This window comes from Caloenas nicobarica, chromosome 1 (genome assembly GCF_036013445.1).
Source record: "Caloenas nicobarica isolate bCalNic1 chromosome 1, bCalNic1.hap1, whole genome shotgun sequence".
Classification (NCBI taxonomy): Eukaryota; Metazoa; Chordata; class Aves; order Columbiformes; family Columbidae; genus Caloenas; species Caloenas nicobarica.
In genome coordinates, this window is record NC_088245.1 from 53400855 (window position 1) to 53420748 (window position 19894).

The window sequence follows — 19894 nt, forward strand, 5'->3', positions numbered from 1 at the left end:
TCATGTAAATTTTTCTTTTGCATATCATACAAAAATATTTTGTCCATATAATAGGATTTTTGCCTGTGTTAGAACTGCACAGTAACGAAGCAGAGCAGTCAATGCACCTTTCCCATGCAGAATTCCTGTCATGGGAAGTGTGACTGATTCTTCTTTATAAAATAGTGGAGTTAAGAGTGAGAAAGTACCTTTCCTCTTTCTGCCAGAAGCACTGGAGCTAAAACAGACCTGCAGTTTCTTTTGCAGCTGGGTGTATGTGACCAATAAAAGCAGCAGACTAGTAAGAGGAATAGCAATAGTAGTGATTTCCTGCCATGCCATAAATAGGATTGTGGTACAGTTTCTGAATCATAGCTAGAATCTGTATTTCTGGCTCAATTTCAGAAATGCTTTCAGTGTTGGATTATGAACTTGGGCTTCTTTTACCATTATTTGTGTAGAAAATAAAACTAGAGGAAGGAATATAGGGGTATTTTCTAGAATAGTAAGAATATTAGGGATTATTACACAATGACGTGTATTGGATTGATACTGGTTGGTCCATTTTCTTAACTAAACACAAGCTGTATAGGAACGCAGAATGCTTGGATAATAAGCTATCCTCAGAGGGAAAAATAGAACAGTATAGGGATAGCCTGTTCTCAGAGCACAGATTGCATCTCTGTAGATGGGTGTCCTGAACATCCTGTATAAATTGTGATGACAACCTATTGGAAATGGCATGGTTTTTCCCATGGTAAGTATTACCAATCTTTCTGTGCAGCACTGCTGAAGCTTTCCCATCCCTGTCTGAGAGGAGACTATAAGTAATCTCCTTCTTTCATTCTATATTTCAAATATATTCCTAGGAGTTGTCTCAGATCTAGATCATACTGCCTCCTTCTTGTTTTGCTAGACATTGGACCAAGTAGAGAACAGTACCACTTTCTGGTATTTACTAAAGAGAGTGTTTGGTCTGGAAGCTTTTAGTACCATTTCAGTCTTCACTAGTTATTAGTATCATGTATAACTTCAGCTTCAAAATTCTTCTCAGTGTAGCTTTTACTGTCTGAAATCCTGAATTAGTCAGCTGTAAGAACATAAATGTAGCCCTCTGTATCAGTTGATAAGCTTATGTTAATTAGATATCCTTCAGGAGTTGGAAATACTGTATATCAGTGCATAAAAATATTTTTCATTTGGAAAAGATATAGTCTAGAGCAAGATATAGTTGCATAGAAGCAACTTGTTTGTCTTAGAATAAAAAAGAAAAAGAATAAGCATAATTGCTACCTAGCACAGTATTCAGTTTCTTTTATATGAAGCATTTTGTCCTCACAGCCTTTTTGTACATAGTTCATAAATTTGTATGGCAAGAGGATCTGTTATTGGCCTGTTATCCGTGTAGCATTTGCTTATACAGTCTTCATTATCAACAGCATCAGGTAATTATTTTGAGAGGATGGTGATCAACCTGCAAATTTCTTCTTTTTCTTATATCTGTCTTAAGGCAAGGAAAAAAGCAGGTGAAGACAATGTGAAGTACTTGGCATGTTGAACTGTCCTGTGATTGAAAGCAAGCAGTAAAATGCGTGATTTTAATGGTTTTAAGTAAGTTGAGATGTGAATAAGCTTTTTTTTTTTTTTTCCCGCTAGGAACTTATTAGCCTATAGATATGTCTGCTTGGGGGAAATAACTCTGATAGAAGCATTAAAGTAAATATTCAAAATTTACCTTTATTCACAGGTTGAATTTCATTTTGAATTGAGTAGTGTTAACATATATCACAAGATTTTTAATACCAAATTTATTAGTGGTGATTTTAGTAAATTAATTTTATTTTGCCTCGTCTTTTCCTGTCTAGTTCAATATTCAGTTGGCAGTTATGCTTAGCATAACATTTACGGAGGACTATGAGGCTAGGGTTGTTTTGAAATGACAGCTGAAATAATTCAGTTGATATTGTGATTCACTCAAATATGTAAACAAATGAGAAAAACAGGGATTAAGTATTTCCACTGAAAGAATTAGAATTACTGATTCATGGAAGTTTAACTGAGCTGTTTATATTTTTTCACTAGGAAGAATTATGCAGTTTCACATGACTAAGAGTGCTTGTTCCTGTGAAATGTGTTATTTGTAGTGATAGGGCTAAGTATGAGTAGATTTTATTTTATTTTAAATAACGTATTCTAATACTGCATGAATGGTGGTGGCACAATGTGAGGAACGACAGTGTCAGCCATAACAGTGCTGGTGCTGAGCAAAGCCAGAGTGATGAGGAGACGCCAATGGCACTGAAAATGCATTGAGGGTGTGATTACATGTAGAGATACGCTTCTGCTGTAAGCTGAGGTGTAGGGGAAGCTACTTGATCTGGATTCCTGTGCTCCTGTCTCCATTAGTAAGTACTGTGGCAGAATAAAAGTTAATATGTAGAGCAAAAGAGGAGGATCCAATGTCTGTGTCATCCACATTTTGGGACCACATTTTGGAATAGGTCTAGTAAGGTCCCATTGGCTGAACGTCCATGAATGGATGGAGAGCATTAGGTGCACTCTCAGAGATCATCTTTCAACTATATGTCATCCAGGAGGGATCCATTTCAGGCACTCTGGAATCATGGTGCAAGACAATGGGGAAATCTGCTTCAGACGTGATGCAAACTAAAACGCTAACGTAGACTTGATTTTTCTAAAGACAGGCTCTGATAAACAGCATTTCAGAATAAGGGATGAGTCCTGTGAGTCCCAAATCATATTATGGAAGACTGTATTCCTCTGAAGGAGTCCAGAAAGATAAGCCTCCCTATGTTGAGCTAATCTTTGTCAATATAACTATATTGATAAAGGCTATGTTGACTCTCTAATGTCATACAGTCATTTCAGATGAATCTTTACACATTATTTGCAGTATGTTTTATTATTTTTCTAGGGCTCCATTACTAAAATAAATATTATATGGAGAAAATTATTATTAGGTTGTTATTTTTCTGGCCAAATAAAAAAGTGTTAACGTACCATTTTGATGAAGCAAAGAAAATTATTTTTTGACATTAAGTTATGGAAACCTCTTTTCTTTATCATAGCTTTATATTAGTAATAGGCAGATAGAAAATTATTTCAAGTTAGTAATTTGGTGTCTGTTTCATGTAGTTGAGGACCTGAGTAACATCTTGGTTCAGTGGACAGGTTCGATGTGTCTCATATGGTTTGAAAACATATCTGGCCTGTTGGCCTGAAGCCTTGGATGGCCTAGGTAGCACTGTAATAGACAGTGGAGCATAGAGCTAAATATCTGCTATGCTGTGCTCAGCAAAGGAACCAGATTAGTAACTTACACTAAACACACACACACATCTATTGCTTGAAGTAATGCTGTCAACATCAACCTTTGTACTTTGATGACAGTAGTGTGGATATTCATCTACTCAGACTGGGAACATTGTAGCTTCCTTGAGATAGTCTGTGGATTTTCAGCTGCTCAGTAGAAGAGACCAAAAGATTTTTAAGTTTGAATAAACCAAGGAGTGATATTAAAACCAGATTTGGAATTCTCCATCAGCTTCCAGTTTAGTACCAGAAGCAAAAATCCTCTCTCCTTTCAGCAGATGTAACAGTCACCATCATGTTTCTCATATACATAAAAATATAATAACAACTATAATTCAATGAAGAAAGTAGTTTTGAAACAATCTCAGGGAGGCGATCAGAAATAGTTTGTTTCTTGTTTGGGTGTTTTTTTGTTTTGTTGGGGGTTTTTTTAATTTTTTTTTTAAATTTCAGATAATAGTATAAAATCCAATGCATTTAACAAAACTGTTGATCAAGGAGCCAAGGAAAAATTCAGGTCAGTAGGGAGCACAAACAGCAAACTAAAAGTTACACATTAAACTAAAGAATCTGTCAATTCTACATAGATCATCTCTCAAGAAACATTAGTTTTACTTTTATTTCTAAACATAATATCTTTCCAAGTACACACAAAGCTTCTTTACAGATATCATTTGTAAGAGATTTATGAGAATTCTACAGGTATGATGGGAAGCTGTAACGGTTTCATTATGGAGGAGCAGTGCTTTAAATTGCTTCTCAGAGTTGGATTGCCAGCGAGCTGTGGAATAGTTATCTTCTTTTAATCAAAGTAGTTTTGGAAGCATCAGTCATGGTTTTTAGTTAAAGCTTAATTGGATTTTGCATTTACCAGGGTATAATCATGTTCATTACTCAATATGGCTTTTTTTTTTTTCCTCCCTCTCTCTCAGAAGTCACTATTGTTGCATCTTTTTGTATAGTAAGAAAACACAATGTAAAAGTTAGGTTGAAATATTTTCTACCGTGTTCCTTTTTTTCTACAGTGACTCAGTTAACAATATGCAGAATACAGCTGATACTGAATGCAGTAGAATCAAATAATCTTTTCTTCCAATACTGTGCTCTGCCACAGCACAGCACATCTTTGTTGACTTGAAGGCAGACAATACTTACCATGACTAATATGAAGGACTGTCCCAGTTTATGTGTCATAAAGGAACTCTAACTTTTGCAGAGCTCTGCCACTAAAGAAGTGATATCCGAAGTCAATTGAGTCTCAGCTTTGTCAATATTCACTATTCACTGGTGCTGATTCCAGTTTTCCAGACAAAGGAACTTTAGAAAAGTGATCTTACCTTTTGGTGGCTCTCTGAAATAAATAGATGCAAACTGACACAAAAATATGCCTTGATCAAATAACAGAATGCATTCAGTTTTTCCGTACTGAGTCCAGCGGTATTTTAAATTTCCAAACATTTGTTTTCTCCTGACAAGACAAAGCTCATATTTTTCACTGCATTTTGCTTCTGCCCTCTCATTACCAGCATTTCAGAACCAGCAGGACACTACATCATGCACAGCACCTTTGGCGTTTGTGGAATTAGAGCTCCTGAGGGTAATGTCCCAGGTGGACTAGAATTGTAACATATTTGGGCTGTTTATGTATTAAATAAAAATATACACTTTTTACATTTATCCCAATATTTAAAAACTCCCAGTCTGTTTTTACTACCTGTTAAAGATACCTTTAATTGAATTCTTCATGTAGTTCTTATTCATCTTTGATGCTTTTATTACGTGATTTTCTAAAAGCACCGAGGTTTGTGGTGAAGTTCCTTGATAATCATATTTTTTAGCCAGCTCTCTTATAGGGCATTTTCTTGTCATAGACTTTTAATAATTTCAAGTTACAGTTTAAAGCTGCATGCTTTTGGTCAGGTATTAGCATGCAGTTGTTTTAAAGTATCTCTCTGGGAGTTAGACAGCAGATGGGCCAAATAGCCTTATGCAGAATTACATTTTCAAGCTCAGAGTAAATCAGCAGGGACCACGAGGAAAAAAATACCCACCCAAAACAAAACCAACCAACAAAACTATTATTGGAAGTTTCTCATGGCTCCCCTCTTCCTTTCTCACTTGTGCAGGAATAGCAACACATGGCAACACTTCGTACACTGCAGCTTATTTCCCTATTCCGAGCAGCACAACTGCTTTGGAGGTTTGAGGTTCAGGACAAATTTCATCCTATCTCTCACCTTTGGCTTGTGAAGAGATTCATAACAGGTCTCTGGAACCAACTCTCCTTCTATTACACATGATTTTTTAATATTGATAGGCTATTTATAGAGGGAAGCTTAGTCCTCTCGAAGCATGAAAGTATCAGTAATGTATTAGTGTCAAGTTTAATTGCTAATCTTTGTAAAACAACCAAGAGACTAGTCAATCTTTTTTATTCAATAGTGTAGGATTTCATTAGATTATGTAATTTCAAATGCCCTTCCCTTTTCTACTTAAATGAAATGCTTATCTGTAAGAATTTGTGAATGCGATTACTAGAAGTGGAAAATAAGGGCAACAAATACATTCTATTTTGCTGCAATTTGCATCAGCTCTTCACTTTCCTGTACAATCAGAAATATCTGGTGTGCATTGAAATCTTCTAACACCAGCTCCTGGTCCTGTTTGAGTCTCATTGATGTTCATTGGAATATACTGAGAACTTTTCTGGACCTATAGTCCCCTGATTTATGGGTGTGGGCATCTTTAATTTAAAAAACTATGATAAGGAAATGTGGTGGCCTGAAAATACGCAGTATTAGATCTAACACGTACACCTTTAAGTTAATTCTCATCTCTGAACTAAAAAGAACATGATTTTCTCTCTTCAAAGAACTATTACGTACTGGAGACAGAGCAGTTTGCACTCTTGTAGTCGATTGCAATCACCAAATTAAATTATCATGACTCCAGCATGGTCTGTGACTCTGTCTCTAGAGTAACAGCGGTGGGTGTTAGTAGTACAATTGTATATCTAGTGTATCATAAGCATTTAAAGAAAAGGAAAAGGAAAATCAGAAGTTCAAAGGAAATGCTCATGCCTAAATGCACGCTCTTATTTATCAGTCTTCTAAAATGAAAGTTTAAAGGGGGAGTTAGCTGTCCATGTCTGTTGTAAAATCAATTTTTATACTAACTTTATAAAGACCCTAATTTTGCAAAAAATGCAGAAGAATATAGATCTTCCCCCTCTGTATGCTGGACCATTGATTTCAATGGAGTTCTGTGTTTGTGTATCTTCATAGGATAAAAGCCTGTCTGCCTTGTAAATTTACTGTCTGTCTAGCTTATGCTAAAAATGATGTGTCAAGTTAAGTGAAATGAGGAAGATGGATATTTCATCAACTCTCAGATACTTTTTCAGAATAGTGATGCTTGCAGGTGTACCTGTAGCTCAGTTTGCATAACCACTGTGCCTAGTACCACAGTGAAACATTGCTGCCCTCAAGATTTCCTGCTTTTGTTGCAGGACTTGTCTGCTATATTAAATGTTTTGGAATTTTTTTCTGAAGTACCATAATGATGTGAAACTTCAACACGAGTGTTTTGGAGCAGTTTCTAGGTCAATAGTCAATTAATGCATTTATACTTTCAAGAGCATTGACTTTTAAAAATAATATATGGTTTGTATTTTCAGGTAGATGATATGAGATAGATCAGTACTTCCAGTATGTTGTGAGTTGATACTATAGAAGATTTTTTTTTTCCTGACGTTTATTCTGAAATGTCTTGCTAAAGCTTTACCTTGCAGAATTTGAGAATTGCACTTGAGACATCTTTCTTACAGTAGGACTTATGCAGTCACTTTTTCACTGGAATATTTTTCCCCAGTAATTATATCTAAAATAAATATATGTACATGAATTTGAATATGCACATATGTGTATAAATATATCTATATTTCACTATGAAATAATAGCGCTTTGGAATCAGATATAAATGGCAGGATATGGGAAATCTTTGGAGAACTGAAAGAATTCTCTAGATAAGGTGGTGGGGTTCTTTTGTAATTTTGAGAGATCTCAGCATGCAGAGTTTAAAAATATCTCTGAGAAAGCATGAGCTGTTACAGCGATGCAGCTGTCATTAGCTGTCACAGACCACAGAAATATGGTGTTGAGTATTATTTAATTACTGACACTATTCATAAAAAAGTTTTGTGTTTTTGTAGACAAATATGAGGGAATGGCAATCTAGCCTTGCTTTGCATAGGTGCAAGCAGCTAAAGGCTTATTGTGTGGCCTCTGACTAAAATAACACATTGATAAAATTCTAATGTCCTGGTAGAAGTGCAGCTGAAGCGTCTGGAATAGAGTCCAGGACAGGAGCTTAGGTTTATATGCTGGACTTCATCATATCCCTAACCCTGAGGAGCTGAGGGCCAGATACACAAGGAGATATTGTCATAACCCTCATTTTGGCTCATAGACTTCACTAAAAAGGTAGGAATGCTGGTATATCTAAGTCTAGATCCGCAATTAAGTGACAGAGAAAATTTGGATTAAATATACAATTAAGCACCTGTAAGACTTGCAAATCACTTTTAGCCTGTCATTTTCCCACCAAGTTACCCAGAACCAGGGAATGAGGTACGCTGATCAACACAGTTCCCTCCATAAATATGTCAAGACCAAATGTGTTTGCTTTTGGCAAGTCAGAATTTCCAAAATCATCACTGGTAATTCTCCATGCAGCAAACAAAAACTTCAATCTCTTAGCTCTCTGCAATTGAGCAAAGAGCTATGGTTGGGTCTTTTGAAGATCATCAATTCTCGTAAAAGGAAGAATTTAGAGACATGAATTTTTTTTTTATTAAGGAGAGGATTTTACCAAGGAGATGATGAGCATTCATTTTGATCTTGAGAAGCTTAAATGAGAAAGACACATCGTGTGGTTGAAGAATATGCTGGAAGGTTTTCTATGGCATCTGCAGCATGTGAGATCCAAATCACAAACTGGATCACATTTCTCTCGCACACAGGAAAGGATATGGATATTTTCAAATCTAAGTCCCACTCATTTCATGTACCAGCTGCTTTATCACCATTTAGTTTCCTTTTATTCCACTTACAGTTCTGATATAGTTACAGTTCTTTTAACATCTCATTTAACATGACAAAAATATACATTCAGATAGCAGCTGAGTGTACAGTATAGTATGACCGGATGGTATAATCTACTAAAGGAATAAAAAAAAGTTTTCATTACATATGTTCTGCATATCTGGGAAAACCAGGCATGTCAGCTCTGATTTTTCACCTCACATTTGCATGAAACAAGTGTAAGAGTGGAAAGGCAAACCTATTATTTTCTTCCACTTAATTTCTTTCAAATAACAGTGTTATATTACTTCCTGACAGGGTTTAATTAAAGGCTCTGGAGATTTTCCTAAACTAAGGTTTGAGATTCTTCAGAAAATTCAACAGTGAATTTGTCTGACCAAGAGAAAGCTAGCAGATCTGTTGTCTTCATTATTTTATTTACAGTATATATATTTCTTTGTGCATGATGTGTGAGAGTTAAAATAAATTCAATTGTATGGAAATTTTTTATGAACAGGTGAGCACAGCTAAGATCTATTTTCTGCTAAGTCAAGGTACAATTCTACTTTTCTCTTTTCAGAAACAAATTTGGATTAGAAGTCAAGGGAAAATATAGATTCCCTCAATTTGTCTGTGTTCTGGGGTCCTCTGAGGACTCACCTTTCTAATATAAATGTTCCACCTTCACTTTCAGGACAAGGTTCATCTCATTTGATGTTCAATATCTGTACTGTGAGGCTCTACCTAGATTTCTGACCCTACTTGCAATTCCACCAACTTTTTTTTCTGTGTACATTCTAAAGGTATAAACTACTCTAAAAGTACCCATTTCTAAGATTCTGAGGGCAGATAAATGGTTATCTTAGGTTGTTTACGTGCTGATTTTTGGTCAAATCAAGCTTACCCACAGCATCCAGAGGCTAAATAGTGGATATTTGTTCTGGTTTTAAACTTAGCTCATATTTTTACATTTTGAAGATTTAAAGAGTGGGTTATTCTTGCTGAAAACTTAAGTGTGTGTCCCCACTGTATACTTACTTGGAGGAAAGCAAATCTGAATATGAAAAATGTTTATTCCAATCACCTTCTGAAAAAAAGGATAAGCATAAGCTGATAGCAAGGTTTGATGTGCATTCATCTGATCCTTTCTTGCCTAACAGTGTTTTAGAGAGTATAATATAGACATGGAAAAATGACTTTGTTCATCTGAAATAAACACTGTTTATGGATTTTTATATCAAATGTTATGTATATAACCATGATAAGACTGGGGTTTCTAGTGAAGAACAGCTGTAGTTTGGGGGTTTAGATCAATCTTTCTTTTAAGAACACATCTAAAAATACTGTTTACTTACATTTGTAGTAGGATTGGCTATGCTTTCAAATTTGAATACTCTCTACAATGTGTTTGCTTACATCGCTGAAGGAAATGTCTGTCTTTTTGATATTCAAAATAGTTTTGATATATTGCTATGAAGAATTGAGAGACAGAGCAAAATAAAATGAATTATGTCAAAATTTACATCTCAAGAGATCAATTTTGACTTAATAAATAATGGTATAATATGCTTTGTAAGAACCATATATTGAAGTTGAGAGCCCTTTTAAATGCTGTGCGATCTGTTTTGGTTAAAACCAGAACTGCAGAGGTCAATTTTAAGAAGTTAGTGTGTTTAAGGGAAACTTCTTCAATTTTTGTACATTTTGTCTAATCTTGACATCAGACATCAACTCTCAGTAAAATGAAACCCTTTGCTTGGTTGAAAGAGTACACTCAGGTTAGTAAGAGAAAAATTAGACATATTATTGCTGAAATTCAGTGAAATTTTTTGCTTTTCTAAAGTGATAAAGAGACGTATTTGCAGAATACAAATAATGATCTATTGAATAAAAAATATATAAGGAGCTGCTTGATTATGGATATTGAATATTATCTCTCTTATTAAAGTGTAATTGTGAAAATAATTGTAGATTTCACCAGACAGTATGGCCAAAAGTTAAAATCTATCCCAATTTGCTCTTTTCTTCCGTCCTATTTGATTCCATACTGAAATCCATCATAGGAAGAAGACAGTAAATTCTACCAGTGCATCCGTCAAATAAAAGCATACATCCAGCATAACAGTTTGGGAGGCAACTTTCCTTTTGTTTTGTGGCTCTAAAAAGTAAGCTTTTTCTTAAGTAGAAGTAGAAAGACCTGAAGAACTGCAGATTTTTTTTCATTATTTCAAGCTATCTGTGATGGTAACAGCACTGATCTACAGCAGTTTATGAATGCTATGACTTGCATAGTAAGATAATATGTGTATGGATCTACTAGGTTCTTGAAATATTTAATGATTTGTTTCTAGCATAGTGGAGTCAGGCAGTTTGTAGCAAACAAATGCAATGGCTTTAGATAAGCAGCTGCCTTGAAAAAATTTTACTAGGTCTACGAAACAAGGACTGTTCTCTAAAGAACCATATCCATACAACTGCAGGGTCTAAGGACTTCTGTTGAATCTAGGAATAACAAATTAATAAAGAAATTAGGGAGTTAATGTCTAGAGAGAGAAGGAGAACAGCTAGTGACTGTCACAGGGTAAAAAAGCACATAGACCCTGGATTTTCAAAGTCTGAGATTGTACAGGCCTAGTAATACTTTAGATAAGAAAATATATTCTTCTTTGGTTTTTTTTCTCCTTTGGTCATTGATGTTGAACGTTTTTTCAATATCTCAGGTATTTTAAAAGTCCTGTATTTCAAGTGAACTGCTCTGAATGGAATTTTTTAGGATCTGTTGGTTGAGTATTTGATGCAGAAGGTACCACAGTCCATTAGCTTAAGATGACTTTCAGAGAGACAGAAAATGCAACTAATTCTCAAAAGGATTCTGTGAAAATTGTCTTTCTGAATATCAGTTGACTCCAAATCTCCATTGCTTAAGGTCAAAACTGTCTGAAGCCCATGTAAGACAAGAGGGATTTTTGTAGGGAAAAATATAAGCTTTGTTTTCAGCATGGAGTGGCAGCACTTGAAGACTCACTTGAGGGGCTGATTAGACATATAGCAAGAGCTATAGCTGTGATACTCACTAGTTCACAAATACAATTCACTCCCCTATAAAAATAAAACATTCTGAAAATGATTAAAAGCTGATCAGGATCTGCCACTATATCAAACGTTTTGTGAATCAGAGCTGTAAGTGAGAGATTTATTCTGAACATGCCATTAGGTAAAAGACAAATTGATCATTATCTAGATTTTTTTTCCAAGCTAGCAGATAAATTGCTTTCTTTAATGTAGTTTTGAAAATGTTTAAGAAAGTTGTTTTCTACAAAACAGTAACACTGGAGAACAGGGCTCCAAAACTAAATAATCATCTGCTCTTGCAAGACAGGTATTGAAGCAAAATGAGTTTGTTTGTAGACCCACAAATCCAAGAAACAGTATTTATTGCAGCCTCTGGCAGAACAGATGGAACTCTGTGCTTCTCAACTTGCTAATTAAACGCAAATTAAGTCTTGTTTCTTGTCAGCTATTGTTTTTCTTTCTCTTTGTTTGTTCAGAGCAGTGACAAAAGGCATGTAATTCTCTTTACTTCCCCCTCCTCTTTTCTTGTTTCTGCCCACCTTATGTGCTGATTTCCTTAAGAAAAGCTAAACTTTTGCACACGATCTTTTAAATTGTTATTATTATTATTTTTAAGGGATAGAAATAATTTAAGATATAGAAATACTTTAAGAAATATAAGCTTCCTTCACAGCCTAAAAAATTTTGACATTCTTGAGGTTTGTGGTGTAGAAAGAACATTTCCATTCAAAGTCCTGCTGTGGTAATGAGAGTTCTACCACCTACAAAGTAAGGGTAGCTCTGTGGCAAGTCTTCAGAATGAGCAATTTCTGATCCGACCTTTTCCATCTCTCAGAGGAAGAATTAATGACAAAGACTGGCATGTCTTGTTCAGATTGCCAGTGTTTTCAGAGACTATGAGCCCCCAAAGCTTTGACACTTTCGTGGAGCTTACTCATTGTGTAAGTGACATACTACACAAAAAAATAGTACTTTGGAGGAAAGCTGATGGAAATATGTAAGATAAATTACTTCCTTACATCTGCTTCTGAATATTTTTAATATAAAATTTTATATGAAATTATATCAATATATTCCATGATTCAGTATCCCATGAATTATTTTGTATTGGATTTTTGTCAAATACACATTAAAGTATATAGTATCTTTATGCTTTTTTATGAAATAAATATTACAACCTGGTGTCATAATTTTATTGTAAAATTATTAAACTTTAAGAGTTAACTCTGTCAGTCTTAGAAATGCTGGAATTTGATGGCAGTGTTGTATCTAAGTTTTAAAATGTATGAGATAACCTTGGCTGACAAAACTGCAAAGGTCCACAAATATATCATTCTGTTAATTTATTTCTATGATCTATTTCCGTTAATTTTTTTCCATTGTCCTGCTATTTGCAGTTGTTGGAAATTAGCAGTACTAAAGGTACAACATTAAAAACAAATAATGGTTCTCTAACTTTCCCCATGATCATGCAGAATCTCTATTTCCAGATTTCCATATACTTGGTTGGAGGTATTAGAAGTGATCCTTAGTATTTGCCCTTGCCATGGTGCATTTTTTTTTGTTTCAGATTAAATATCCTATCTGTAATCTTTCTAGATGAAAAATTGCAACTGACTTAAGTGGCTCTCTAAGAGCTCCAAAATAGGCTTTTTTAAATGTGTTTGATAGTGCTCTTTTAAGACAATAAGAACAAATAGGTGAGACATTAAGCTAATAAAGCTATATTTGATTTAGTTTCACTCTTACTGTTTTATAGAATGTTAAAATGTTAAGGAATGTAATTTTCACAGATTTTCTTTATATTGAATATTATTAAAATATATTTATATATATGTCTTTTACAATAATTCAATTTTGTACACTATATGTATGCGTCCCTTTATCAAAGGCATTTAGTTTTTTTCTATATCAGATACATAGTTTTATTGAAACCATATTTGAAATTACTATTTTTCAAAAAACTTTAAATGTCTCAAAATGTTTTGCATTATTTATGTATGGCAAGAAGACTAATAGAGTCTCAGAATACATTACGTAATATTGGCTAACTGTGCTAAGCTTTTAGAAACATTTCTGCTAGAGAAATTGAACCAACACTTTGGTGTGTGGTCTGTGGTGTTTCTCCTTTGTGAAGAAGACAAAAGTGCTTGACACAGGTCAGTGAGTTGAGCAATACTTTTTTGATATTGGACACTTTGCAGAAACTTTATTTGAACCCTTCACTTAAATGAAAACAAAACAAAACAAAAACTCAATAAGACAGTGTAATTACATGTATATGTAAAATAAAATTCAAAATTAGTTTTGAAGATTGATACTAACTGGGTTGTTACTGCAATGTAAGTGAAGACATTAACCATTTAATGCTTCACCCAGAGAGAAAAACAAAACAGAAAAAAGCTGGAGCCTCCCATAATTCTCTTTTTTCTTTCATATATTTGAAACAAAATATTTCCAAATGTTACCTAGACAGAAAAAGAGACAGTAGTTTTTCTTTCTTTGCCTAAGTCAAGCTGAGCTGGTGAGCAGCCATTAAATTTAACTTCAACTATTACCGGATCATAATCACAAATAAATATTAAATATTTCTTGTAAGAAATAGACTAGATCTGTTTTAAACATTGCTGTGTTTTATTCCAGTTCAACTTGATATTTAATAGAAATGTGCCAGAGGTTCAATCTACAGGCATATTTCAGTACAACAGGAATGTAAAGATAGAAAGGATGATGAACCTGCCAAAGAGCAGAGCCACTACAGTAAACAAGAAGCTAGGACCTATACTTCATTTTCAGCATTGCTGGGAGCTTACTGGTAATTGAAGAGTACTAGAACTGTTAAGCAAAAATAGCTAGTTTTCCTTTTCCAGTAGAGGGGGAATAAATGCAGGCTAGCATCAGGAAAAAAGACAGAAAATGTAGTCGGCGTGGATCCATGGTTTGTTGACTTTCTTAGCTACCTCTTCCAACTTTCATTTTCACTGTCAAAGAATGGCATCCTATGGACAGAAAAATAAATAAAAAATGAAAAATAAAATCCATGGGCATATATACAAGATAATGACTGCTGCAGCTAGTATTGCATAAAGACAGTATATACAACAAGATGAAGATTTTATGAACCTCTGTCTTCTTTTATTATGAATTTAAAACATCTTCCAGTGATTTCAGCTGTCATTTTTCTCCTCTCTGAAGCTTGTCTTAAGAACAAAGGCTCCTTAGGGAGCCTTTGTGATCTAGGAGCAATGAGAGGGTTTTGGGTTTTTGTATGCCATAAATACAAGCCAAAATATTAAATAATAGGTTTCTTAATCTCTCCTAATCCAAAAAGCAAAGTCTAAAGTCCCAATTTATTTTCATAGTGCATTTAATAACAATGTAGGACTACAGAACAAGTCTGTGAAATTTTTCTGGTTAATTAATATCTCACTGTTTTTTTCCCGGTCAGAACTTATGTCCAGTTTCCTTCAGCACTTTGGCTGTATTGTGAAAAGTATTTTAGATGAACAACCCAGAAGGACCATATTTTATTTTGTTTTCCCTCTCTGTCTGTAACTGACTTGTGCATATTTTATCTTTGCATACCATATTTTCCTTATTCTGGTGGGTTTTCAAAATATATGTCTTTAACTGTAGATTTAAGAAACTTTTTTCTTTATGATACTATAGAAACAGAAATTACGTCTCAGTCATGACCTAATAATGCCCTTTAAAAACAGGGCATTTAAAAAAAATGCAACATTAATAATACATGAAATGCAATTCAGTAGATTGTTTTCATATTCTTGACTATGTGAACAGGTACTTTGATTTAAACAGTAAAATGCTCTCCAGCATTTACATGGAAAGTTTGAAAGCACACCACCAAGTGTATTTTTCCCATAATTCAGCATATGAAACAAAGCTGCCCAGAATAATCAGTAAAAAATTTAATCTTAGTTTTGATCAGTCTTTTGTGTTTTACTTTAGGCTTGACAGTTATAATCCATTTTATTTTATGAGACTATTAAGTCAAAATTCAAAAATCTGTCAGAAGAATAAACACTTCGATCTGTGAGAGTGCTTTGAATCTTGTGGGAGGAAAAAAGATTCATCAGTGCTCTCAATCTAAACCTTTTCACAATGTTGACTTCAGTAAGGTTTGTGTTGAGGGAATAGCGCAAAGCCATCCAGATCTCCTCTAACTTTCCCTACTCACCTTTCCAATTTTTCCCACTCCTTATACACTCTTCAGAGAACAGGTATTTTGGAAAGCACATTATCTTCAGACTTCTCTAATGAAACATTTTCATTGGGGTCCTGACACAAATGATTGTGGGAATGTTAGAAGTTTTTAGTCATGGGAATATTTTGGCACCATATGCTTAGTGGGAAGTTTTATTGTCAGGCACTGATGTTGCAGCTAAGTTAAAATTAAACTGGCATGAGACTGATGAGATGAAGGTAATGTTTTGAAGAAGCCAAAGTAATTCCACATTTGGAAGCCTCGCTCTAGGTAGGAAGCCTTTTCTTAGATTAGAAAAAATAGAAGCAATTTTTAAAAAAACATTTCCTACTTTTTCATCACTTTTCCTTTTTCCTAATTCACATCATATGACATCTCTTTGTTTCTTTTGTTCTAAATTTTAGCTATACAACCTTTTTTGGAAAAAAGTAATACAACAGTTGTTCTGCTTCTCCATGTCTTTTTGGCCCTACTCCAGCCTCCTCCCCTTTTAGAACGAGAAATCTGCTACAGACGAATTACTAGACTTTTGTACTTCCCTCATGTGCATGGGCTGACCCACCTGTGGTACCAGCCGGCTGGGAAGTGGAGAATTATAGAATCGTATTATGTCCTGAGTTGGAAGGGACCCACAAGGATCATCAAGTCCAGCTCCTGTCCCTGCATGTGACAGCCCCACAGGTCACACCGTGTGTCTGAGGCCTTGTCCAGTCTCTTCTGGAACACTGTCAGGCTTGGGCCGTGACACCTCCCTGGGGAGCCTGCTCCAGTGTCCACCACCCTCTGGGGGAAGAACCTTTTCCTGATGTCCAACCTAAACCTCCCCTGGCACATCTTCCTGCCATTCCCTCGGGTTCTGTCATTGGTCACTAAAGAGAAGAGTTCGGCACCTGCCCCTCCTCCTCCCCTTGTGAGAGAAATCTCCACAGCTTCTCTGCCCTTCTTTTGCACTCTTCAGTCATTTGAATAAGAGACTTGCAGAAAACTGGTGAGACATTTCAGACAGATACGCAGTCCAGTGTGCAGTGCAGACCTCTGCATTAAATGTGCTGTGATTGAAATGCAAGACTTGCAGAAAGAAAGCTCGATGGTGTAAGAAATATAGAGCCTATGTACACTAGACAGACGAAGTGTAGAGCTATGCACTGAGCCCTGTTGAACTCTGCCAGTGCTGATTCCCATTCATGCTATTTAGCATTGTTAGACCTGAAGAATGTGCTTCAAGACAAGACAGCCCTGTTACCTCGGAAACATTCAGCTGTCCATGGATAATCTGCCCAGCACTTCTGCCACTTTTCAGAGCTTATCAACATTTACTGAAACAGCACCTTTGACTGAAACTAGAATTTTATGGAAAAATCACCATTAGCCACTCTGGATTTTTGAGTACACTTCAGTAGCCTGACTGGAAAAAAACGAGTTTCTTATGCAAGAGCATGTCTTCCTGTCTATCCAAAGCCTGAATGTTGTCTCATTTATTCTTTATTTATTCTCCCTGTTCCCCCACAGATACTACTATTATTGCAATAGTTTGAAAAATTTAGCCTATTCCACTTCTTGAGATAGCCTCAAAGCTGGCATCATTTTTCTGGGACAAGTATCAGGCACCACTATTGTTATTTGAGGTGATTACTTACTGTCAAGTTACTGTTGAGATTTGGAGTTATATGCAGATATACAGAGCATGAAGCTTCTGGCTGCTGATGCTGCTGCTACTGGTCTCAGTTGTAACACGCACACAAATCAAACTGAAGGACATCAGACTGACCACAATGTTCTATATTTTTGAGAAAGCATCAAATGTATCCTAAGGGTCGAACTTCATATTTTTCTTAAACAGTCTGGCTTAATGAGTCAGTTTAAATTGAATCACTCAACAGTTATCCTGAAAATCTGTTATGAACTTCTCATACAGACTCAGGCAATTTACTTGACTTTCCTTTTCCTTAATTCTGCAGGTGTAAAATGAGACAAAAATGCCCTTTTCCCCATCTTTTGATTATCTGATGTGTTTAGATTGAAGATAGGAGGGAAAGTATGGCCATTGACCACAACTTTATTGCTTTAAATGTCCCAATTTCCATTTAGAAACAACTTGTGGTTAGCCTTCCTGAGACATTTCTCTCCCATGTACTAGCACCAAAGATGTTATTAGCAGAGCTGCTGCAACTAGATATCCATGAAGATGAAAAAGAGAGGGAGAGAGAGAGAGACTGAGGACAGGGCCAAACTGCTTCAGAAAGACCTCATGGCTCCAAATTATTGTCTCTGACAGTCTGGTTTTGGTGACTTTGGGGGGCACTCTTTTCACCCAGAATCAAGAGAAAGATAGATGACTTGGCTGCTAACCAAGTATTGCTCTTCTTAATTAATGTGGCATTACTTTGAAGAACCTGTAGACTTCCTGCAGTTTGTGAATGAAGTGTGCTTTCTTTCTTACAAATTTAACAACCTACTTCGATTGTACTAAGCAAATTGTGTTTTAACCTCGCATTTGGCCTTTACGCACCCTCATAATTAATGATACTAGAAGTTTGCCCAAATAAAGATGAAATACATGTTAAAAAGAACCTGTGGACTTATCCTGTGTTTTATTTTTGAGAAAAAAAAGCACTTTACATTCAAATTAAAGTCAGCCTAAAAATCCATTCTTGGCTTTTGAAATGCTTCTCATTCACATTTGAAGATATTCTCATTTTTCTAATAACACACCATATTATATATGCATGGGAAAAAATGACTGCATTAGCAATAGTATTAAGTTTTGCTTTTCTCAAATCTGTTAGTATTTGAAACATAAGCAACAAAACCAAAAAATAAAGTTTCACAATAGCATTTAGCGGAGGTAATTTGACATATGAAATGATATTTCTTATACATCTCAAGATGGAAAAATGTCAGTAGGATCAATCTACTAAAACTCCTTAGGATGCTTCGTGGTTTCAAGGGTAATGAAGTGGAGGGATTTGGCAAATTTCCTCTCAGAAGGCAAAGTTTGTCACCTGCTTAAGACTCTTATCAAAGCTACTCCACAGAGAAATTGTAGGGAAGGTGTGGCTTAGTTGAAGAAATATCAAATCATCTGGTCTCATCATATCCTATGGAATGAGACTGCCTAAGGAGACTTTCTAATTTGGATCACAAATGCAGTTATTTATTTTAAAAGATAAGTTTCATACAGAGTAATAAAAGAAATTCAAGTAAGGATGAGAGTGGAGATCATGTTTTTGCTCCTTGCTATATGACATTTTTCATCCTACACCATAATCCTGCTTAGTTCATCAGATATCAGATATCTCTGGGCGCATCTCATCTAATATATTTTAGTGGGAGCATGTCATGTCATGCAGTATTTTAGCAGGTTTGACCAATAAAATTGAAAGGGAGTTATTTGTTTGAGAAACGTATACATATATATATATTTGCCAATGAATTCTGTATGTAGCAAGGTCAGAAAGTTATGATCCCACATGACAGATTTTTTTAAATTTCCATTTAGTTTCTCTGAATTCAGCTGACTTATTTGTGTTAGCCATAGTGAGTGTCAGGTTTAAGAATCCAATATGGGATGAACAGAATAAATATGGATTATTCTGCAGTAATTAAGCCTTAAGGGAACAATTTTACTTTAATCCTGTCTTAATAGCAACATATCTTTTAGATACAGGTTTGTATTGAATTTGTATATAATTTGTAGTGGTTTGTTTGGTGGTGTGTGTTTGTTTGTTTGTTAAAGTAACATTTTATATTATAGGTCAGCTATTGTATAAGCAATGTTCTCCCTGAAACTGAAGTATAACATGGTCAATTACAACACTAGTGCTATTAATTGTTAATGTACTACTTGTAAAGTCAGGGATGTAAATAATCCACTGTAATTAAGACTGTCAAAAGGACACTATCAATCCTTTAAGTCTATAAAACCATTTTATGAAATGTGAACCTCATCCTGTGTCAGCTTTCAAACTGATAACCTTGGGTTTCCTTTTCAAGTTTTTGGAGAAACTAATCCCACGTAAAGGATCTGTCTTTGCCTACACTATGCTGCGACAAATTCCTTCGGAAATGCTATCAAGGAACCTTAATTTCATTCGTGACTTCTTGGTTAATCATGTACAAGGCATTTTCCTTGTAGAAAAGCACAGAGGAAAAGGTCTGATGTAGAGTGCTCCTCCATATAGACTCTTCTAGGAACATGAGAAAG

The 19894-nt window shown here is 35.2% G+C and overlaps 1 protein-coding gene across 5 annotated transcripts in view; it reads left to right on the plus strand.

Annotated features, from left to right (window-relative positions):
* Positions 1-19894, plus strand: part of PPFIA2 (PTPRF interacting protein alpha 2) — a 315886-nt gene that overhangs the window by 99933 nt on the left and 196059 nt on the right. For 2 of the 5 annotated variants that reach the window (XM_065626973.1, XM_065626972.1), the window contains exon 3: positions 18619-18646. The exons of the other annotated variants lie outside the window; for them this stretch is intronic. In XM_065626973.1, coding sequence (XP_065483045.1) covers positions 18619-18646 — 28 coding nt within the window. The remainder of the gene's footprint in view (positions 1-18618; positions 18647-19894) is intronic. 5 annotated transcript variants of the gene reach the window in all.